At 39.5% G+C, this 24,670-nt stretch overlaps 1 protein-coding gene across 1 annotated transcript; it reads left to right on the top strand.

Annotated features, from left to right (window-relative positions):
- Nucleotides 1-17,071: 17,071 nt before the first annotated feature.
- LOC126607819 (ethylene-responsive transcription factor ERF096-like) lies at nt 17,072-17,806 on the top strand. Its single transcript, XM_050275533.1, has one exon. The coding sequence runs from the start codon at nt 17,110-17,112 to the stop codon at nt 17,527-17,529; it is 420 nt and encodes a 139-aa protein (XP_050131490.1). The 5' UTR covers nt 17,072-17,109; the 3' UTR covers nt 17,530-17,806.
- The last annotated feature ends 6,864 nt before the right edge of the window (nt 17,807-24,670 follow it).

Below are 24,670 nucleotides of genomic sequence, written 5' to 3' on the forward strand. Positions count from 1 at the left end.
AACATAATGAATTAGTGTACCTAAATTTTTGTATTGAAATGGATTTACCAAAATATATTAAATGAATGAATGTAACCAAATGAAAAACACAAAGTGTATAGGAATATATTATATAAAAATATTAATTTACCTAAATGTCTACAACAAAATATGTATTATGATGAATAAAATGAAAATTAGGATTAAATGTAATCCACAATTAGGCAAAAAAAGAGAAACAAAACATCAAATATAATTACATATGAGGTGATTAAATGTATGCTGACGTGAACATTTAGTCAAGGGACTAAACTGAGTTCGAAATGTTACACAAGATTTTAGTCTAAAGTGATTTTCATGTACTATAAATGAACTTTTTTTACTTTAAAAATCTATGCCAAACATTAGAATGCTTACACTGTCAACGATTGTTCTTGAGATTTAAATCGATACAAGTGGTCATTAAGATTGTCCAACATCAATCATTTTGATTAGTTGTGAAAAATTTCCATTAAATTGAGTACTTTTATCAAATCAACCCCTCCACTTGAACTACTAGTTTCTTCAATTTAATGGGGATTGTTTATAGAATGACCAAAATGATTGATCGTGAACAATATCAAGGGCCACTTCTATCGATTTTAAATCTCAATGACCAAAGTGAGGAGTTGTGACAATCTTAAGGACCATTTTAGTTAAAAAAAAACCTTGATTTTGAGTTGAATGCCATATGGTACTAATTTTCACACTAAAAATAGCCAACGCCATTTTCTTAAAATTATGCAAGGAGAAGTACTACAACAAACATTTATTGAACAAGCTGAAATTACAACGATGTTCTTCTAGGGATCTTTACAGACATATATTGTCATAGGGCATGTATCTTTCAATTGAACAATGAAATTGTTAAAGCAACATACAATTTTGATTATATTTGTTGATGCACAAAATCAGTGGGGACTTTGGTACAACAGAAAATGTTAAGCTTGTGACCTTCGCTAGATTGCTCTGGCCACTAGTGTGGATAAGTATGTACATGGATAGAGACAGGGAAGCAAACACAAGATGTACGTGGTTCACCCAGATTGGCTACGTCCACGAAGTAGAGGAGTTCTCATTAATTGTGAAGGGTTTACACAAGTACATAGGTTCAAGCTCTCCTTTAGTGAGTACTAGTGAATGATTTAGTACAAATGACATTAGGAAATATTGTGGGAGAATGATATCCTTTTATAGAAAAGATTTTCTAGCTTTGTTTTGACATTGACACGTGTCATGTTGTGATTGGCTTATGATGTTGACACGTGTCGCGCTATGATTGGCTTCTGATGTCGACACGTGTCGTGCTGTGATTGGCCTCGTGGTTGGAGGGAAACACTTCTGTGTCCTTGACAGTAAAACGTTGACCGGTGCTCAGTAGTTTCGGGATTGGTCAAGTATGGTACAAACAGTGCTCCCCTAAGTTCCCGAGTGAGGGAAACTCATCGGTTGGGGACTTGCAAGGTCCAAGCTGCTGAGTAATCACGAAACTTCTAAGTACCGAAGTGTAGTATCATCTTCACTTGCCTTATCTGTCTCATAGGTAGATGTGGCATCTTCTTTGGAAGTACTTTTCCTCCATCCAGGGGTGGTATCTTTAACCGATGGAGATACACAAGGTAATGTATCAATTTGACTTGAAGCTTACTTGTAGTTTCAGGCTTGGTCAAGCGCGATACAAACCATGGAGTAGGAATCCCCCAATTTGCCGAGCTAGGAGATTTGCCGAAGGAGGTAACAGACAAGGTAAGCAATCAGACTTCCAAGCAAGCAACCTAGATCGGAGGTTCGACTTCGGCTTCCGGTTGATTGTTCTCCTTCTCCTTGTGTCGTAAATAGCAACAAAGATAAGGAGAAGCAAATGGAGAAGAGATGATATGAGATACTTTTGCTTTTGAAGAAGTAACTTTCCACAGGCTTATTCTTGAACTGGGCTATAGGGTTTTCTAGTTTCCTCTAGAGTATAAGGCCGACTCAAGAATTTGAGGGTCAAAACAAGTCCATCAAATCTAGAGTACGTTCTACCTTAATGATATGGGATACTTTTGTTGTTGACAAAGTAGTGGATGTATCAGCATGTGTTATGTTACGCTTATCTCCACATGCTTCCTTATATTCTTCTCACTTGCCCTATCTGTTCCTCAGGCAAATGTGGTATCTTTTCTGAAAGCATAAGATGTTTAAGGTGAGTACTCGAGAGCAATGCCAGGTAAGTAATCAGGTAAGGGGTTCCAGGCAGTCAGTTCCTGACTGGAAGCTTGATTCCAAGTGTTTACTGATTGCTCTCTTTCTCCTTGTCTTGTAGGTAAGAACAAGGCCAAAGGAAAAGACATAGAAAAAGCATGATATGGGATACTTTTGCTTTTAACCCTGATGATATGAGATACTCTTGCTCTGGTGTGGCTTGTTTACAGAGGTATTATCGGGGGGGGAAGAAGTTGAGAATTTCGAGAGACTCTGCTGAGAGTGCCTTCTAGGATGTGAAGAAAAGTTGAGCAATTTTTTTATTTGCAGGTCTACCTGGCTGTGGAGGATAAAGGTCGACATATATATAAGTATCCCTAACAACAGGTAGTAGTGCTATTCCTTTACGCTTCTTGGTCATAGCAATGTAGTGGGAGCTGCAAGCTTCACGTGTTTTAACTTTGTCAGAGCACTTTGAAAAAGTGGTCTGTGGTATCTGGAAAGCTGATGTTGCGTGTGAAGATTGCAGACAAGCTTTATCCAAGGAAATCTGGCTCTCGAAGTTCGGAGAGCTGTGCCTCTTCGGTTTTCGAACAAGCAATTCTGTCGAGGATATGGCTCTCGAGATTCAAAGAATGGTGCCTCTTCAATTTTTGAAAAAGCAATCCTGTTGGGAGTTTGACTCTTGAGATTCGAAGAGCAGTGTCTCTTCGATTTTTGAGAAAGTAATCATGTTGGAAGTCTGGCTCTCGAGATTCGGAATGTGGTGCCTCTTTGATTTTTTAGCACAAAATCCTGTTGTGAGTGTTTTCTCGAATGTGAGTAAAGGTTGGGTATTTTTGCCAATCTGCCTTGCCACGGAGCACAGAAGTTGACACACATTGGGACTTTCTAGTTATCAAGCAATGGTGCTGTTCTTTTACCCTTGTGGATAATAGTAAGGTAGCTAGACCTTCAAAATTTATGTGTCTAAACTTTGTCAGAGGTCTTTGGCAAAGTTATCTGTGGTACCCGAAAAGCTGATGTTCCGTGTGGAAAGTGGTGCAACTTCGGAATCCGGAGAGTGGTGCCTCTTTGATTTTTGAACCAACGACCCTGTTGCCTTTTCTTTTATAAGGGCACTAATTGTGTGCAATAAGTACATTCAGAGAGTTATTGTTGTACGAATTTTCCCCTTACTTCAGAGATTTATTGCACCTCATTTCTCTTTCATCATTTCTGAGAATGTCTGGCCCATCCGACCGTCGTTTTGACTTGAACTTTGGTGAAGAGGCAGCCATGCCTTCTCAAGACAATATATGGCACCCATCCTTCTTATCCCCTACTATCTTACCGTTGGGGACTCTGTGATGAAGAATGATATGACTGCTGCGGTGGTGGCGAGGAACTTTCTCATCCCTAAAGATAACAGACTACTTTCCAAATGGTATGATAAGTTGACTGTTAAGGATTCTCTGGCTCTCAGTGTTCAATGTGCAGGTTCTGTATCTAATATGGCCCAACGCCTATTTGCTCGAACCCGCCAAGTTGAATCATTGGCGGCTGAAGTGATAAGTCTTAAACAGGATATCAGGGGGGCTCAAGCATGAGAATAAATAGTTGCACAGGCTCGCACATGACTATGCTACAAACATGAAGAGGAAGCTCGACCAGCTGCAGGAATCTAATGGTCAGATTTTACTTGATCATCAGAGGTTTGTGGGTTTGTTCTAAAGGCATTTATTGCCTTCGTCTTTTGGGTGAAGCTCCAAATGATCAACCTCTGATGCCTCCTCCTTTTGGGGTTATGTCCAATACTGAGGCTCTAAATGATCACCCTCCGATGCCTTCTCTTTTCGGGGCTCTGCCGACTGCTGAGACTTCTCCTAAGCAACCTTTGTGAAGGCTCCCTCTTGTTTGTTTATTTTGACTCATGTATATGCACATATTTGTAACTTATCGGAGATATCAATAAATAAGCTTTGCTTCATTTCAACATATTGTGTTAAATACACCAAAGCCTTCTTCACTAAGTTTTTTGAATTTTTTTCTTTTGTTGAAGCTTGTATGTTGAACCTTTGTGAGTAGAGCATGTAGGTTGAGGTATTGTTCCCTTAATTTCCCAAGTGAGGAAAACTTTTCGGTTGGAGACTTAAAAAATCCAAGTCACTGAGTGGTCGTGAGACTTCCGAGTATCAAGTTGCAGTAGCATATGGTAGGAGTCCCCCAAGTCTCCGGTCGAGGGAGTTGATGAATGAGGTGTCTTGCTAGTAGCCAAGCTTCTAAAGTAACAACACTTCACCATTTTCCTTTCTAAGTGGTAGCTTAAAACTCCTCCTTCATATATATTTGTTATGAAAGTTGTTAGGCCCAAAGAAGAGGAGGCATAGGCAAAAATTTTTTTTTTCGATTTTTTTTCTTTTCGAATTTTCGAATTTCTAAATTTTCGAATTTTTGAATTTCTGAATTTTTGAATTTCAGAAAAAAAATATATATATATATATATTAAGCTTTGGTATTGAAGCTTTGAGGTTGAAGCTTTGTTAGGTACTATGAATTGATTTTGCTTCACACTATCTTGATCAAGAGTGTGTGAAGCTTTTGTAGGTGAAGCTTTTGTGTTGAAGCTTTGTAGGTGAAACTTTTGTGGGTGAAGCTTTTGTGAGTGAAACTTTTGTAGGTAAAGCTTTTGTGGGTCAAGCTTTGTAGGTGAAGCTTTTGTGGGTCAAGTTTTTGTGGGTCAAGCTTTTGTAGGTCAAGCTTTTGTGTGTTAAGCTTTTGTGGGTCAAGCTTTTGTGGGTCAAGCTTTTGTGGGTCAAGCTTTTGTGGGTCAAGCTTTTGTGGGTGAAGCTTTTGTGTTGAAGCTTTTGTGTTGAAGCTTTGGAGTTGAAGCTTTGTAGGTGAAGCTTTGTAGGTGAAGCTTTGGAGTTAAAGCTTTTGTTAGGTACCATGAATTGATTTTGCTTCACACTATCTCGATCAAGATAGTGTGAAGCTTTTGAGAATTTGTAGTTGTCCTCCATTGATGAAGCTTTTGTCGGTGAAGCTTTTGTGTTGAAGCTTTGTAGGTCAAGCTTTGGAGTTGAAGCTTTGTAGGTGAAGCTTTTGTGGGTGAAGCTTTTGTAGGTGACGCTTTTGTGGGTCAAGCTTTTGTAGGTGAAGCTTTTGTGGGTGAAGGTTTTGTGTTGAAGCTATTGTAGGTGAAGCTTTGGAGTTAAAGCTTTGTAGGTGAACCTTTGGAGTTGAAGCTTTTGCTGGGTACCATGAATTGATTTTGCTTCACACTATCTTGATCAAGATAGTGTGAAGCTTTTGAGAATTTGTAGTTGTCCTCCATTAATGAAGCTTTTGTTGTGGAAGCTTTTGTGTTGAAGCTTTGCAGGTGAAGTTTTTGTGGGTAAAGCTTTTGTGTTGAAGCTTTGTAGGGTACCATGAATTGATTTGCTTCATACTATCTTGATCAAGATAGTGTGAAGCTTGTAAGAATTTGTAGTTGTCCTCCATTGATCGAGCTTTGTTGAATTTCCCAATTTCCTTTTTTTTTTTTTGGGAAAATTAGAAATTTTAAAATGTGGGAGAGACAACATATACAAATTTTGCTTCCACACTGTTGAGTAAGAGATTGTAATGCAAGCCACACCTTATAGTAGTCGAAGGCTTGGATGAACCATATAAATTCAATTTGCTTCGAACATTCTTGATCAAGAGTGTGTGAAGCTTTTTACGAGTTGTAGTTGCCCTTCATTGATGAACCTTTTGTTGGCACCATAAATTGGTTTTGCTTCACATTGTCTTGATCAAGACTGTGTGAAGCTTTTGAAAGTTGTGGTTGAACTCCTTTGATAAAGCTCTTGTTGGCACCATAAATTGGTTTTGTTTCACACTGTCTTGATCAAGAGTGTGTGAAGCTTTTAAGAATTGTGGTTGCCCTCCATTGATGAAGCTCTTGTTGGGACCATAAATTGGTTTTGCTTTATACTATCTTGATCAAGAGTGTGTGAAGCTTTTGAGAATTGTGGTTGAACTTCTTTGATGAAGCTCTTGTTGGCACCATAAATTGTTTTTGCTTCACACTGTCTTGATCAAAAGTGTGAAGTTTTCTACGAGTTGTAGTGTTTGCATTGCTACAAAGGGGAAATGTCTGAAGCAGATGCAAGAGGGCTGAATAGCTTGATCTTCGTATGCCATGCATTGAAGTTGTTGTTGGCGTGCAATAAGACTTTGTTGGTGACTATAACTCTTGTTGGGCATAAGTGTTCCCCTAGTTGAATTGTCAAGCTTGAGGGTTTTTAATTATATTTGAATGCTAGGAGTTCACATGTACAAGTTGTATCACTCGTCTTTTGGTAGGTGGAATGAATGGTGAGTTTCTTTCATCACTTGGTTGATGGTATGAAGTTGAGTTCCTTCATCACCTTTCATCACATTTCATCACCTGGTTGGTGGCACAAGGATGAGTTCTTTCTTCACCTGGTTGGTGGCATGAATGGCAAGTTGCCAAATGATATTAGAGTACGGGTTGTAAATTTCATCACTTGGTTGGTGGCATGAATGAGAGTACGGATTGTACATTTCATCACCTGGTTAGTGGCATGAAGATGAGTTCTTTCTTCACCTGGTTGGTAGCATGAGTGCCAAGTTGCCAAATGATATTAGAGTATAGGTTGTACATTTCATCACCTGGTTGGTGGCATGAAGGAGAGTATGGGTTGTACATTTCATCACCTGGTTGGTGGCATGAATGGCAAGTTGCCAAATGATATTAGAGTACGGGTTGTACATTTCATCACCTAGTTGGTGGCATGAAGATGAGTTCATTCTTCACCTGGTTGGTGGCATGAGTGGCAAGTTGCCAAATGATATTAAAGTACGGATTGTACATTTCATCACCTGGTTGGTGTCATGAATGAGAATATGGGTTGTACATTTCATCACCTGGTTGGTGGCATGAAGATGAGTTCCTTCTTCGCATTTCATCACCTGGTTAGTGAGAATAAGGGCAAGGTGTCTAGGCACATTGTAGCAAGTGTCAAATGACACAAAGTATGTTGAACCCTTTCAAAGCACAGTTGGCTTATGTATGAATGTGTTGGAATGTATGATTGGATGAATATACTGTGAAGTTGTTCGTTTATTTTTAATAGTCTTGTTGACATATACTTAGACTTTGTTTCATGTTGGAAGCATTCATGCTGAAGCTTTGAACCCGAGTGTTTCAATGCTAGGAATGTAAGAGGATTAGGACCGAGTTGTCTAAATCACCTCTTTATTGAATTCATGCCAAATAGTCTTTATACATAGGATGCTGAACGGCTAAAACTTAACACTTGGACAATGTGAGTTTACTTGTAATACTACTTCAAGTGATCAGCGTTCCATGGATGGCCAAGGTTCTTGCCATTGGAGCTTCTAAGCTTGTAAGAGTCAGGGCGACTGATGCCAACAACTTCAAACGGTCCATCCCAGTTTGGACTAAATGCTCCTTCATTCGGGACTCTGTCGCATTGTAATCTTTTCTTCAATACCCAGTCTCCCACTTTGAAAAAACGAGGTTTGACCCTTAAGTCATAGTAGTTGGGGATGCGCTACTTGTAGGTGACATTCCTCAAGTGAGCTTGGTTTCTGTGTTCCTCGACTAGATCTAAGTTAAGGGTAAGTTGTTTGTCATTTTCGTTTTGCACGTAGTTCTGGACTCGGAACGTTGCTTGCTCAAGCTCAATTGGGACAACTTCCTCTGTACGAAAGGTAAGTGAGAATGGGGTTTCTCTTGTTGATGTCCGATACGAAGTGTGGTATGACCAAAGAACTTAGGGTACAAATTCTGGCCAACAACCTTTAGCCTTGTCCAAGCTGGTTTTCAAAGTTCGCTTGATTATTTTGTTATTGGCTTCAACTTGTCCATTAGACTGGGGATGAGCTGGGGAGGCAAAACATAAGTTGATGTTGAACTTAGAGCAAAACATCCTAAACTTATTGTTGTCGAACTGTCGCCCGTTGTCAATGACTATTGCATTGGGAATGCTGAATCTACAAAGGATGTTCTTCCATAAGAAGTCTTCTATTTTTGCCTCAGTAATGGTTGCCAAGGGTTCTACTTCGGCCCACTTTGTGAAGTAGTCAACTGCAACGATTGCATAGCCAACCTTGCCCTTCCCTGCAGGCATTGGGCCGATCAAATCAAGTCCTCATTGGGCGAAGGGCCAAGGGCTGATCATAGGAATGAGCGGCTCGGGAGAGGAGTGAGGAATAGTTGCGTAGCGTTGACATTTATTACATGAGTGGGATATTCTAATGGCATCTTGGTTGAGTGTTGGCCAGTAATATCCTTGGCAAAAAACCTTGTGTGCTAAGGATCGAGATCCAGCATGATCTCCGCAGACTCCTTCATGTATTTCCTGAAGGACAGTTTTCGCCTCTGCGGGCGTAAGGCATCTTAGGTATGGTAGATTAAAACCCCACTTGTAGAGTTGGTCATTAATGATCAAGTAACGGGTAGCCTTGTATTGAATCTGCTTAGCTTAGACTTTGTCATTTGGAAGGGTGCCATGAGCAAGGAATCTATAAATCGAGGTAATCCAACTTTCCCCCTGTTGTAAGTTGCACACTTCCGCAGCCATAGTGCTTGGTGCTGCCAACAATTCAACCTGAATTTTTCTCCTAATCTTGTCTTCCACCACTGAGGCGAGGCGAGCCAAAGCATCTGCATGACTGTTTGCCCCTCGAGGAATTTGGGTGATCTAATAGTGGAAGTGCTTGAGCAACAATTGTGTTTGTGCCAGATATGATGTCATGGAGCTATCCTTAACGTCAAAGTTGTTGGTGACCTGGTTAACCACCAATTGGGAGTCACTGAAGATATCAATTCATTTAACCCCAAGGTGTTTGGCCAAACGTAAGCCTGCTAAGAGGGTTTCATATTCGGCCTCATTGTTCGACGCCTTAAATTTGAAACGAAGAGCATACTCCATCGCCACTTTGTCAGGGGTCGTAAGGACTAGTCCTACTTAACAACCTTGTTGGTTAGACGAGCCATCAACATATAGACTCCATGTTTGGGCTGTTGGTTCTATTTTCTGAGCTTCCGAGGGTAATGAAACCACTTCTTTAGGCGTATAAACAATGTCAACAGGACATGTGAAGTCGACGATGTCAACGATGAAGTATGCCACTGTTTGGCCCTTCTCAGCTGGCTTTGGTTGGTAAGAGATGTCAAACTCACCCAATGCTATAGCCGATATGATCATTCATCAGGAAGTGTCAAGACTTTGGAGTATCTGTCGAAGATGATGATTAGTAAGCACGATGATGGAGTGTGCTTAGAAGTATGGGCAAAGTTTTCGAGCAGACATGACCAATGCTAGAGCCAATTTCCCAATGTTGGAGTATCGTGTCTCTGCATCTTGTAAGGCCTTGCTAGCGTAGTAGGTAGGCCATTCGACATTACCATCCTTTCGAATGAGAACGGAACTTACAGCTGAAGCCGATACCGACAGATAGATAATGAGAATGTCACCAACCTCAGGTTTGGAGAGCATATGGGCTTTAATCATGTAGTATTTGAGGTTTTTGAATGCCTCAGTACATTCATCAGTCCATATAATGTACTTTTTAATTCCCTTAAATGCTTTGAAGAAATGAGCACATTTGTCTGTGGCCTTAGAGGTGAACCTAGTTAAGGCTGCCACCTTGCCAATAAGGCTTTGGATGTCTTTTGAAGTTACCAGTTCCTTCATGTCGATGATTGCTTTGATCTTCTTAGGATTAGCCTCAATGCCTCATTGGCTTATCAAGAAGCCTAAGAATTTGCCAGAGCCTACGCCGAAGGCACATTTGTTGGGGTTCAACCTCATTCAATACCTCTTCAGAATGGTGAAAGTTTCAGATAGGTTGGTGATTTGTTGGTCAGCATGTTTTCTCTTAACTAGCATATCATCAACGTAAACTTCCATGCTCTTCCCAATCTGTTTGGTGAACATTGAATTAACCAGTCTCTGATAAATCGCTCCTACATTCTTTAGGCTGAAGGGTATAACTTTATAGCAATATAGTCCCTTGTCAGTAGTGAAGGTTGTGTGTTCTTGGTCTGGAGAGTTCATGAGGATTTGGTTGTATCCTGAGTAAGCATCCATGAAGCTCAGGAGTTCACACCCTGCCGTAAAGTCTATAAGTCTGTCTATGAGAGGAAGAGGAAAGTTATCCTTCAGGCATCCTTTGTTTAGGTCGGTGTAATCGACACATATTCTCCACAAGACCTTTTGGAGCATAAGACTTTCCTTAGTCGGATTCTTCTTAACAAGAACAATATTTGCTACCCACGTTGGATAATTGACTTCACGGATGAAGCCTATGCCTTTGAGTTTTTCAACTTTTGCCTTCATTGCCTCGTACCATTCAACGTCATAGGATCTTCGCTTCTGTCTCACTGGCTTGATCTTGGGGTCAATACTTAAGCAATGACAGATGATTTCGAGAGAGATGCCTGGCATGTCCTCGTATGACCAGGCGAAGACCTCAGTGTTCTCTTGCAAAAAAGAGATCAATGTCAACCGAATTAGTGGTAACAAGGTGGTGCCAATCTTCACCATGCAATTCGGATAATCTTTTGAGATAGAGACCTTCTCCAACTCTTCAGCGGGTTGTGCTTGCTGGGTGAAAAAGTCATCTCGATGATCGTCGGGTTGACTATTGCCACCATGAAGATCCAAGTTGGCTTCGTCTGGGCTGGTCTTTATGACTTGGTCATATATAGAAAGGGTTTCCTTGGGCACAGGCAGGTGTTGTTGCTTGACCGAAGTGTTGTAACATGATCGTGCACTAAGTTGATCTCCTCTGATGTAACCATTGCCATAAAGAGTTGGAAATTTCATCAACAACATATGTGTGGATACCATGGCCTTGAGATCATTGATGTTTGTGCGTCCCAAGATGACATTGTATGTCGTTGGGCAATCAACCACCAGGAAGCTAATGGTAATGGTAGCTGTGTAAGGGCCTATACCAATGGTGAAAGGTAAGTGTATGTGATAGGAGCATATTTATGCGACTTAATTGGCTTGTTCTCGTGCATTTACGTTGTGTTTCCTTAGTTATTTTAGTGTTGAAGTCACTTTTGTGTGTTTTTAGATTCCAAGGACAAAGTATGCAAGAAGTTGCATTTTGGAGCCTTTTGGAGCAAAATGGAGCTTGGAATGATTATCACATGCTCGGAGCACAAGGAATGGACGTAATTGAAGATTTGAAGAAGTTAGGATTCCTAATCAACGAAGGATTCCTAATCAACGAAGGATTCCTAATTGACGAAGGATTCCTAATTGAAGAAGGATTCCTACTCCAAGAAGGATTCCTACTTGAAATAGGAAAGTTAAGCCAAGCTTTCCTACTTTGGTTTGACCTTTCCTAAATGTTCCTAAGTTTTATCAACTTTGAAGGCTTCCTAAGCACTCTAGGACATCAAACACACATTCCTTACATAATATAACCCCTGGCCGCACCTCCTTGCTCTTTCCTCTTCCTTACCGTGCAAGGGAGAGGGTACTTTCCTGCTTCTATGCATTAAAACACATTCCTAATGTGTTTTAATACCTTGCCGCATATTCCTTGCCTTTTCCTTTAATTTTCTGATTTTGTTTCCTATTTCTAGAAGCCTTAGACTTAATTTCTGATTACCTAAATAACCTAGGGTTTTAATTCCTGAAATCCTTTAAATAAACTATCTTTTGCAGCCACAAATCATCCATACACTGACCATTCACGCAGGAACACCATTCTAGCGCCCAGAAAATACAAGCAGCCGCTCCACCTTCTTCCACCCTCTTTGCCGAGTTCTCCACCACCTTCCAACCATCAAACACTCTTCCACACTCACCCTACACCCCTTGCCGTGCCTCTACACCCCCCAAAATCCAATCTACATCATCAAAACAGCCCAGAAACCATCAACACCCAATCTGCCGCAAGCAAGGAAAAGGGACAGATTCACTCAATTGTTGGGCTCTTCATTCTGAGTTGTTGAACAATTTTAGGTGTATTCTATCTTATATTTCAATGTCTAATTCATGTAATCTTTGTTTTGCTTTAAGTATGATTGGCTAAATTCGTTTTGGATAAGGGTGTATTCAAAACCATGATTATATATGTGAAATAAGTTGATTACTTCTAGTTATCGTTGCATAAGTCGTGAATACAATTTGCTTAACCGTTTGATTTAGAACTTATTCTTATATGTTGATTGAGAGTGCACGCTTAATTCGCATGCTTGAATTTGGTGCTAGGATATAAGTTTGTTTCACCTAATCGTTATGAATTTATATTCGCAAGTAGTGAAGGTCGCTAGTCACGATCGTGTTAAGTAGATTCCTGGCAAGAGTATCATGCTTTTCATAGTTACAAATGCCTTGTCGATGCTTATGATTTCCAAAGAACGTAATGATTCTAACTTGTGTCTTTATCATGCTGTTCATATAGAGAACTTGTTAGGAATAATTTGTTTGCGATGCATATTCATCCAATTCAATGATTCTAGGGAAATCTGAAGGTTAATTTAAGCGGACCTAATTAACTTGGAGTGTCGAGGTTCATAACTTATTAAATTGATAACTGGAAATTGATTTACGTTGCATATATTTCATGTGTGGAGAAGAACCCCTTAGCTATTCCATCATCCATTGATTCATCACAATTTTGTCTTACAATCTGTTTTCTTTACAATCTGCCCATTTAATTTAATTTCGTCCAAACACAATCCCCCCCTATTTTGTTGAGTCTTAGTCATTCAAATCTGTTTTATTTTGTGTTTTTAAGCATTTGGAGTCATAAACACCTTCAAATTCGTCCAAATCAAGTTCTAGTTTCTTTTTTAGTCAATTTGATTATTTTAGGCAGTTTTGAGTGTTTCAAATCTGTTTTGAGTCATAGTAGTCTTGTTAGAGTCTTTAAGTTTAGTTTTTGTGTTTTTAAATCAATTTATATTAGATTAGCACCCCTAGTTAATCCCCGGTTAGAACGATCCCTACTTACATCATTACTACAATTGTCACAAATAGGGTTTAATTTGTGTGTCAACATAATTTTCACATCAGTATGCTCCCCAAAGGTTGCACGATATCACCGAAGAAGCTTATCAGAGGAGAAATCGAGTGATCGAGCAAGTGTTCAGCTACATTAAGTGCCTTGAAAGCTTCAGCAAACATGATATTGACTGAAGCCCCCATGTCTACCAGGATTCATCGTACTTCAAAGTTGGCTATGTGAGCTTCAACGATCAATGGGTCGTTGTGAGGGTAGATGATACCTCTTTCTTCCTCAGGGTAAAAACATATTGGATCCAGTTAGGCTTTTGATACTTGCCTCCCTTGATGTCTTCCACGTGAAACACTTGGTTGCCAAACCTTAAAGCTCGTTCACTATTTTTCATGGCCATGTTAGAAGATTTAGATATGGGTGTGCCACCACTTATGGATTATATCATATTCACCTGGCGTTGGTTACGGTTACCCCTTGGAGGGTAGAGGAGGAATTGATCAATTTTTCCTTCACGTGCCAAAGCTTTAATATGATCACAAAGGGTGATACACTTCTCGCCGTCATGGCCGTTATGCTAGTGGTAGTAGAAAAATATGCCCGTGTTCTTCATGGGCTTGTAACCCGACTGTATCAACATTGGCTTCGGTATCAGGTGTGCTATGCTGGGGTAAATGGCCACGCATGTGGCGTTCAAAGGTGTGTATGTCTCATACCTCGGGGTAGGGCCTATCCTGACACATGCTTGGCCCACTGTGTTGACTGCCTGGGGGCGGGCATTATCGTGGCGATACCCTTGGTTATCGCGATAGTGTCCCTTACCCTTTTACTAAAATGAGACTGGTGAGGATGAAAATCTTTCCTTTTGCCCTGAGATTGATATGTTTGTTGACTTGGCGAAGTATTAAGTAAGGCAAGAGAAGGTACTGCTACCGTTTGGAAGGTCGAGGTCTTCTCATTTGGTTGGATCTGGCTTCCACTCCCTACTTGCTGATAAGGGGTGGCTATGGGGGGTTTCCCTTGATATGTCCTTGCCTCGACGGAGGCATGGTTATAAGCCTGGGCCATCACCTCAGAGTAAGTCTTCCAAGTGTTGGCATTGATCATGTACTTAAAGAAACAGTCACGTAAGCCTACCGTGAAGTCTTTGAAGGAAATCTTGTCGTCTGCCTCGGCACAACGGGAATACTCATGGCTGAAGCGGCCAGCATACATACGTAATGACTCGTCTGACTTCTGGTGAATAGTGTACAAGTCATCCGCAAAGTGCAAGCGATCGGTCTGGAAAATGTGTTGAGAAACAAACAATTTCCTCAATTTCTCAAATGAGTCTACCGTCTCAGGTGGAAGATGGCAATACCAGTTTAGAACTCCACCAGAGAGGGTAGAGGGGAAGAAAAGACATCGTTCTTTGTCAGTGTGCATCCGGTACGCCATGGTGGACTCAAAAAGGTTAAGGTGTTCAATCAGGTTCTCCTTTCTAGTATAGAGTTACAAGCCAAGCTTCTGCTTTGTCTTTGCTTGAAAGGGGTGTCGAGGATCATCCTTGTAAGAGGGCCAGGCCTAGGTTGGTTCCAATCAGGTATCTCAGCTTGTCGTTCGGCCTTCAACTTGTTTACTTCCTTAAGAAGCTATAGGACAAGAGGGTCTTGAGTGAAGTCATGTACCACTGAAGCTTTCTTTCGTAAATCTCCATCTCTTTTTGGAAGTATGAAGGTTTGATCAAAAGCATGTGATTTTTCCCTGGACTCGCCGTATTGACTTCCAAGGTATGTCTGTCGGAACATCTCTGAGTCCCATATACCTTCGTGTTTCTCTAGAACTTGTTGCCCCTTCCCCAAATTGGTAGCCGGCCTGGGACATGGAAGGGACCGAGTCTTTCAGATACCTTTGGGTCATTGATCTTCGAGCTTACATGGATGCGATTGTCTCGACATTGCTTTAGGAAATCTCAACAGTCGCGAAAGATGGCTTTCGATCCTCTCACTCCTTCTGTAAGGAGATGTCTTCCTCCACTTCTCTTGCTTCGGGTCGAAGCAGCTGGGTTGAGAGAAGTCTCATGTTGATCAATGTTCTGATGATTAGCTCGCTCCTCATCAGGGATACCCATGTTGAAGGAAGGTGACCCTCTGTGTTGGGGGGGCACCCAGATGATGGTTGATGTCCACAGGGGTAACGAGCTCGCGTGTTTGAGTACGCCTAGTTTAATGGAGCGTCTTAAAGAGCTTCTCATACTGCTCCTGGAGGACCTCATTCTTCATTGTTATCTTGTTGTTCTGAGCTTCTAGCTCATCGACTTTAGCTTGAAAAGAAACCCTATTTCCTTCCTTCTTTCGTTGCCTCGCACCAAGTGCAAAAGGGGTGTCATTTTGCGTGATCTGGCTTCCTTCGCTCCCCATGTTGGAGAGGGATGCCTGGTCAAAAGAGAGTGTACGAATGGTGGAAACCACCTTAATAAAGCTTAAGATAGTGGGAATAAGTGTCGTTCCCATAGACGGCGCCAAATGTTGATGCACAAAATTAGTGGGGACTTTGGTACAATAGAAAATGTTAAGTTTGTAACCTTCGCTAGATTGCTCCGGTCACTAGTGTGGATAAGTATGTAAATGGATAGAGACAGGGAAGCAAACACAAGATGTACGTGGTTTACCCAGATTGGCTACGTCCACGGAGTAGAGGAGTTCTCATTAATTGTGAAGGGTTTACACAAGTACATAGGTTCAAGCTCTCCTTTAGTGAGTACTAGTGAATGATTTAGTACAAATGACATTAAGAAATATTGTGGGAGCATGATCTCCTTTTATAGAAGAGAGTTTCTAGCTTTGTTTTGACATTGACACGTGTCGTGTTGTGATTAACTTCTGATGTTGACACGTGTCACGCTATGATTGGTTTCTGATGTCAACACGTGTCGCGCTATGATTGGCCTCCTGGTTGGAGGAAAACTCTTCTGGGTCCTTGACCATATAACGTTGACCGGTGCTCAATAGTTTCGGGATTGATCAAGTATGGTACAAACAATATTCATGTTTCAATTCTGTCCATCCATTTGTTGTCATCATTTGCTGTCATGTTGGCTTCCTGAAAGATACGTGTGAATGATATTTGTGAAAATTTGCTCCCAAGGTAAATGACATCTTCAGTGGTAGACTTAAACTCTCCAAAGAAGTTTCCTTACCGTTGACAAGGAGCTGTGATCTCCTTCCACCTAAACAAAATTGATATCTAGTCGTAACGCTAAGAGAAGGCGTTGTTTTAAACCTGCGGCTTCTACTTACAAAACTAAAGAATAACAGAAGAAAAATCTTTGTATCTATTGTGTGACCGTACATATTCTTTCCAGAACGTCTCTTTAGTGCCTTTCAGTGGTGGTGGAACATGACACAATGATACCCAAGTGGTACCTAAGCCGCATAGCTCATTCTGACACCACTCACACTCACACACATGTGCTAAATGTTTCATACGTGTGACGGTGAGGCACCTTATAGGCTGTCTAGAAAACTATATTTTTGTTCTTTGTGGGGTTAAATTTACAGAGCTAGATTTGCTCTTTGCCTTTGCCCTTTGCCCTTTTATTGTCCAAATCACATTATTAAGCTATTCGAATCAAACATCCACAAACAAGGCCAAAAAGTAAGAGAATACTGAAAAGGGCTTCGTCTTGACCTGAAAGCCATCACATTGACCATCCGGATACATTGGATTCATGCACTATATTGTATAATATGTATGGTCATTATGGAAGCTTCTCTCAAGCACGTGGGAACAATTTCTCAGCCATATTCTTTGACACGTGGATAAAATGGGGTCCCCTGAGTTTCAAACACCACAGCCTAATTGTGCTTTTTAACTTCATATAAATGCTAATTCCACAATCCTTAGTTTGGCCATGCAAACTGCATACATATGGACTCCAAAGCGAAGGACATGGAAGAGAAGGATGCCGGAGAAGTTCGATACCGGGGTGTGCGGAAGCGGCCGTGGGGCAAGTACGCAGCGGAGATTCGCGATTCAAATAGGCACGGCGCGCGTGTTTGGCTTGGGACTTTTAACACAGCTGAAGAGGCAGCTAGAGCCTATGATAGAGCGGCTTATGCCATGAGGGGTGGCTTAGCCATTTTGAACTTTCCTAATGAGTACCCTTCGGCAAGTGGTGGCTCTTCATCTTCATCGGCATCGGCTAATTTTTCATCTTCTTCGTCATCAATGGCTATGCAAGGGCGAGCTCGTGGTGGGCAAGATGAAGTTCTTGAGTTAGAGTACTTGGATGATAAGTTGCTAGAGGAGCTGCTAGATTGTGATCATCAAAAGAAGAACAAGAAATAGTGAGATTAATAAGCATCTCTTCTTTGGCTTAATAAGAAGTTATACCCACATCAATCTCAATGATGCTTCTTATCTTTTTGGTCGATATAAGTAGATTCTGATCATCACCTTTTTCATGCATTTAGTTGTCAATGAGGAATCTAAAAAAAGTGTAGTGTGGTAAGCTTTTCAAGATATGGTGATTTTCCTTCTACGTACGAACGTATATCATCTACTTACGGCTAGGGTTTGTTGTAATTGGATCTCTTGTATAAATAAATTTGCCTCGTTTTGTCAATGTTCTTGCACGACATAAATTTATACGGACATGACTAGTAATTAGCATGAATAATATGTACATACAAAAGTCAGTGAACAACTTAATCCCCTCCTTAATTTGCCTCATTTAATCTCAGACCCAAGCTAAGCAAGACATGAAAAAAGTACGCTGATGTACTTGTAGGTAAACAAGCTAATCTGCTCCTTTCAAACGTGTGATTAATTAGAATTTTTATTTTGGACATTTGATAATGTACATTATTTAAATGTATTTCTAGGTATGGAACTCAGATCTTCCTGTTAGCATTTGCACTAGTATATGCATGTTATAATGTTATCTACTAACCAAACTTACACAACCCGATCCATAATATCCACATAGACACCGAATCGAGATGTGCTGACTGATACCTGAAAAATAACGAAATCATAAAGTAATGGTAATGTGAAAATTGCAAACTAATTTGAACCTTTAGATCATAAGTTCTTTACAAACAACTCAATCAAGTGACGATTAAAAGCCGTTAACCCATGTCTTGAATTGAGGGTGTACTTTTCATTTTGTATTGTGGACTCCAAAGGGAAGGTCCAATAATTACAATCTAGTTCCCTTGAAAAGATTAATATGGAAGGTACACCCTATCTGCTAGCAACAATGGGACTTGGAAACTACACTTTTTGCAATGTGATCCAATAATTACAATCTAGTTTTCATTTATTTGAGAGTTTTAACGAAATACTTCTAGTACTGTTCCCTTTAACGAAAAATGACATTTTTACTCTAAAATGTCACTCCTTGTACTATTCACTTACAACACATTTTTGTCATTTTGATTAAAACTCAAAATTTTCAAACCATTTTTATTAGTTTTCCTTTATTTTAATCTCCTAATAATGATATGGAAAGTGTACCTTTAAAAGTCTAGTAGTCTTTATTATGGTGAAAGAAATGAGTTGTTAATAACACACTAGAAAAATAATTTGCAAATTATGTACAAATGTAAGGGAAAAAATGCACGTAAAAGGAGTGAATAATGACTGTTTTGGAGTGCTAACAATAATTTTTAAGCTAAGTTTGGATCAGGAATTTCCCAATCTCAAGGTATTGAGTCCAATTTAGTAAGGAATGATAATGAAATGTGAGAGAAATTTGCAAATCACACCATCAAATAAAGTAAGGAACATGTATGTATTTGTAGTACTTATAGAGTGCAATGCAAATCCCTCCCAATCACTAGGGGAGCCAAGGTGTGGGCAAGGGATGCTGTTGACCTAACGATCTCATATTTTCACTTACTAATTATTATTTTTTTACCCCAACTATACTATAAAAAATAGAAGAATTGAAGTTTAATTAATATTCTCTTGTGAGTAATTATGGTTTGCATCAAATATTGCAGTGCACTAAGACTAAGATAGATGTATATGTAAAAGGATAATGCTAATAACCAATTTTTTAGATCAAATTTGTAAATCATGCGATATATCATCAATATGAAATAAACACGTTAATTATAATTAAATAATAATTTAATTATCAACAACCAAGTTATATGGTTTACAAAGTGTAGTTCAAAGTCATGCACATATTTGGCTAAGAGAAAAGAGTGCACCGCTAGAAACTTTTGCTTAGGATACATTTTAAGGAGGAACTTCTTACTCATGCCCGCTCCACCAATGCTCCTAATCTACGTTTTATGAATCATTTCTTACTAACTTGAACTCAATCCTTTAAAACTTAGAAATCCTTCACCTAAACATACCTTAAAAGAAAATTTATTTTTTAAAATTCCCTATTACAGTGATAAAGAAAGAAAAGAGAGAAACGCTAAAAGAACTTTGTCCCACGGCGTTGATCATCCTTGACCTTCAGGGGCATTTTTTTCCCTTTGAATTGTGGCTGAGATGGGTATCCCCTCTTCCACAATTAGGTGAAGACCAGGCGGGCTAGAAACCCCGAAACCTTTCACCGCATCACACGATTCTTTCGCGACACGCATATTTTCCATAGTTAAACAGTCTTTGAAAAATTTGCATGTGATGAGTTGGGGAAGAACATATAGGTAGAATTCTTTGTAAATTTTTTTTATCAAATACAAGAACACATAAATTGTAACATCCCACATTACCCAAGGGAGTGGATCATCTAAGCCTTATATGTATATTCTCATCTCTACCTAGCACAAGGTCTTTTGGGAGCTCACTGGCTTCAGATTTCGTTAGGGGTGGGCACGGTTTGGTTTGGTGTGGTTTTGAAGACAAAACTGAAATGAAACCAAACCGTTTGGTTCGGTTCGCTATGGTTTCAAACGGTTTCGGTTTGGTTTTTAAGAAAAACTGTACAATTTGCAATTTAACATATTAATAAGCATTTCCCCATAGCAATAGGAAAAAGACATTTGTTATGTAAACAATTAGCATGTTGCATGCAGTTGTGATGTTAAAACATGTTTGTGCAACAAAAGGGTGTCCCTTACAATGTTTATCATAAAACAAGTTGAATAAATTTGAATTCATTAAATATGAGCGAAACTTTGATACTAGAATATGTGATATCATGCTTCAAATGAGTGAACTTCATTAGATCATTGTTCGACTCTTGATAACAAGATTAGTCCACCCTTGTACATATATGTGTGTGTGATGGTATAAAATAACAAAGATCTTTCAAGTTAATGAACAAAAGAAAGTGATGAATGATGATATTCTAGTGTGGTTGAGTCTCATACTAAGTGTATGGATTCTAACAAACAACCAATTAAAACATGAAATCTAATTTAGACATTTAATTAGATGTTTATTAATATTTGCAGTGCGGTTCGGTTTCGGTGCGTTTTCAAAAGCCAAAACCGAAACCAAACCGTTTTCTATGTTGCAGTTCGGTTTCAAAACCGAAACCGTTTCAAAACCGCAAAACCAAACTGTTCGGTGCGGTTTGATTTGGTTCGTGTTTCGGTTTCGTTTTTCGGTTTACAGTTTTCGGTTCTAAGTGCCCACCCCTAGGTTTCGTAGGAACTCCAAAGTTAAGCGAGATCGCAGCGAGAACAATCCCAGGATAGGTGACCCACTGGGAAGTTCACGTGTGAGTTCCCAGAAACAAAACCGTGAGGGCTTGGTCGGGGTCCAAAGTAGACAATATCGTGCTATGGTGGAGTCGAGCCTGGAATGTGGTGGGGGCCCGAGCCGAGATATGACAATTTGGTATCAGAGCCAATCCCTAGCTGGAAGTGTGCTGATGAGGACGTCGCACCCCTAAGGGGGGTGGATTGTAACATCCCACATCGCCCAAGGGAGTGGATCCTCTAAGCCTTATATGTATATTCTCATCTCTACCTATCACGAGGCTATGTATATTCCCATCTCTACCTAGCACGAGGCCTTTTGGGAGTTCACTAGCTTCGGGTTCTATAGGAACTCCAAAGTTAAGTGAGATCGCAGCGAGAGCAATCCCAGGTTGGGTGACGCACTGGGAAGTTCTTTTGTGAGTTCCCAGAAACAAAACCATAAGGGTGTGGTCGGGGCCCAAAGCGGACAATATCATGCTATGGTAGAGTCGAGCCCGGAATGTGGTGAGGCTCGGGCCGGGATGTGACATAAATCGTTGTGAATGTTAATTCAGAGGAAGTAGCCGCCGCCTCTTTCATTTTGAAATGCAGTCTGACCAATAACAATTCGTGTTCTGGGCTGAATGTGGCCAACTTATTTTCGCTGCATAATTTTTGGTTTCCTTAGCCAAATCAAACTGGCCTGTTTTTAAGTATCTTTTATTTTGTCGCAATCAAACGAATAAGCCTACAATTGATAAGGAAAAGTAACAAAAATACAAGAGTTGAAGCCAGAGCTACAGTATGTTGCTCCATGTATGAGCGAGAACAGAATCCTCTTCAGAGTGAGTGTGTTTTGGTTCAAGATCATGAGGATTTTCAATTTTCAAACCCGAGTTTATAATTTGAAACCTCTTTGTTTTAGGGATCAAAGTTCCAGCTTGTCAGTATTAAACGTTGACAAAATGTTGCATGCTTCATGTTGATTTTAGTTAGGGCACGTTGGATATGAAATCATTGTATTGATTTTTTTTTCTTTCCATTTTTTATAAGGAAAACTAATGAAAAGGGCTTAAAAACTTTGAGTTTTAATGATAAGAACAAAATAAAGGGTAAAGTGAATAGTATCAGGATTGACTTTTTAGTGTAAAAATATGGTTTTTCGTTAAAGTGAACAGTACCGGGTGCTTTTCGTTAAAGTTCCCTTTTTTATATTAGTGGGTTAACAGGGGAAACCTAATAATCAAATGACTTTTGGCCTTTGCCATTCATGAGATGCCAGGCAGCAAGCAACCATGGTATGTATGATTGGATTTTCTCCCCCCCCCCCAAATCATATTCTCTACTCTTAAATACAAAATAAGGGTTTGATTTGAGTGGGGTCGGCTTTCGGCCTTTTGTGTGGATGATGGCGGTGAAGCCTCCACTGCAGCAGCAAAATTGGAAGACTAGCAAACAGAAAACTAACAAACGGAACAATTAAAATTTGTCAGGTAAAACTGAAAACTCATTAGGTTACTTTAGGTGGGCCATGTTGGTTTGACCAATTTAGGTTGAATTTTGTCTTAACTATTAAATAAAGTTATTAAATGATTTTTAATTAACATTTAAAATTTTAAGACGCTTACATTAGTTTTCGTTATATGAAATAAATTAAAAGATGATGAAGGTACAAAAATAAACAGAAGTGAACAAAATGAGAAAAAAGGTGAGTGAAAGATCATTTTGCATATCTTTACTTCTCCTCTTATGGCATGTTTACGTACCCGTAATCGGAATTAAAATATGGAATTGAATTCCAATTATAGAGTACTCTATCGTTTACTAAATCCTGAGGAATTGAAAAAGTGGTGGGACCCACAAAAATTTTGGAATTCAATTCCTTCTTTTGGAGGAATTGGACTCGTGAGATATATGAGGTATTTCAATTCCGCCTGCTGTGGGGAATCCAGAATACAAATTTTCTACCACTTATATCCTCACTTTATTTTTAAAATTCCAGTCCTACCTTTTGCATTAACAGAGAAGATCCACACGCCACTGTCCAACGCTAATGTCTAGTGCCACTCCCTCTCCCAACACCACAACCACCCATGCCCAACGACGCAACCCAAACCCACTACCCCCACTCTCCACCATATCTCTATGTTCCCCAGGAAAATTTTGAAATCAAATGCACTGGGTTAGAGAGAGAGAAAAGAAGAAGAAGAGAAAGAGGGAATGAGAGAGTTACATGGGAGTTTATTTGCCATTAGATGCCCAAGACTTGAAATAGATAAACTTGAAATCATAATGGAATGGATTGAGATAGTGAGAGGTGGCGGGGAGGAGTGGGTTCTTTGGGAAGAAAAGATGGGTGTGGGGTTGAGTTATTTTTTTATTTAAATAAATATATATTCACTTTTTTTATGAATTATTATATAAAGTTTTATTTTATAGATTTTGAATAAGGGCATTTTTGTAATCATGTTGAATTATATCCCGATTCTAGTGAATTAGTAAACACTTATATGGATTAGTACTTTTTTACTCATATTCTAGAAAATTTAAGTTAACAACTTCAACAGGAATCCAATTCCAACTCCTCCCTATTCCAACTCCCCTTCAATTTAATTCATCCTCAATTCAATTCCTTTCATTCAGATTACGGATTAGTAAACGAGTCATTAATGCAACCCACTTCTAACTTTATAGCCAGAGTGCTCTCTATCAGCACTCTAATAATTAAGAGAATAAGTGAATGGCTATTACCATGTCAACGTGGTGTTAAGGAGAACTCACTTCTTGTTTTGGCTGGACTTAGGGAATGGTCTATTAGCATTTTACGTGGGCTATGAGTATTGGTCTATGTATGTATTGGGTTGGACTATTATTGCAAAATAGGTGGGTTTAGGCAACCAGTAAATCCTAGGAGTGAGTCTTAGTAAGACGGTAGCTGAATTTATAATCTAAGAAATATATTCCAAAGGGTACATCTTCTCACAGATTGTGAACAGAACGGTAGTTTAGAGTAAATTTTACTTGTCATCCAAGTAATGATCAAGTTCCGTGGAAAATAAGTAACGATGAAACTGAATTTGGTGGAACGTTCCAAACTCTGACCACTCACTTGTATGCTGTATTGTATACACTACATATATCTCAAATGGAGTTAAAGAAGAAGAAGAAAAACGGTATGAGGTGTAGTGTAAGCTTAATTAGGCGTGAGAGCTGTAATCAAATTATGGCTTGGGATAAACGAAACTGTACTAGTAGAATAGAGTTTCTTCAAATAACATGGGCAACCCTTATATGAAGTATGCCCCTCTGTTGTTTGTCCCCCTGTACAAATAATTACAACGGCCAACCTAATCATGTGTAAACAAGAAACATATAATACTAGCTAACAACTAGGAAACTAAAAAAATCTTTTGGTAGAGCTGGGTTACAACGGAATACTAACAACTAGGAAACTAAAAAAATCTTTTGGTACAACGGAATACTAACAACTAGGAAACTTAAACGCTATAAGGAACTAGATGACTTGCTATCACTACCAGATGAGGTGTAAATAACAATTTCCCCTCCTCCATCCCACCACCTTTCTTCATCCCTCATTAAACCAAATATATATACACTTTCTTTATATTTTTAATCAAAACAATAGAAAACTTAAAACCAAAAACGAAATAAATATCATATCAGCACCTGCACTCTTGGTCACTCAATTTGTAAGTGTAGTATTTTTGGTTTGACGTAGAGGACTTCAACAAACCCTAAAGAAAGCAAATCTCAGAGAGATAAGGAAAGGGAATTTTTATGAGGATAGGATGATACTCTTTTTTTCGGGTACACTGATG

The sequence above is a fragment of the Malus sylvestris genome, chromosome 16, assembly GCF_916048215.2.
Source record: "Malus sylvestris chromosome 16, drMalSylv7.2, whole genome shotgun sequence".
In the NCBI taxonomy this organism is placed as follows: Eukaryota; Viridiplantae; Streptophyta; class Magnoliopsida; order Rosales; family Rosaceae; genus Malus; species Malus sylvestris.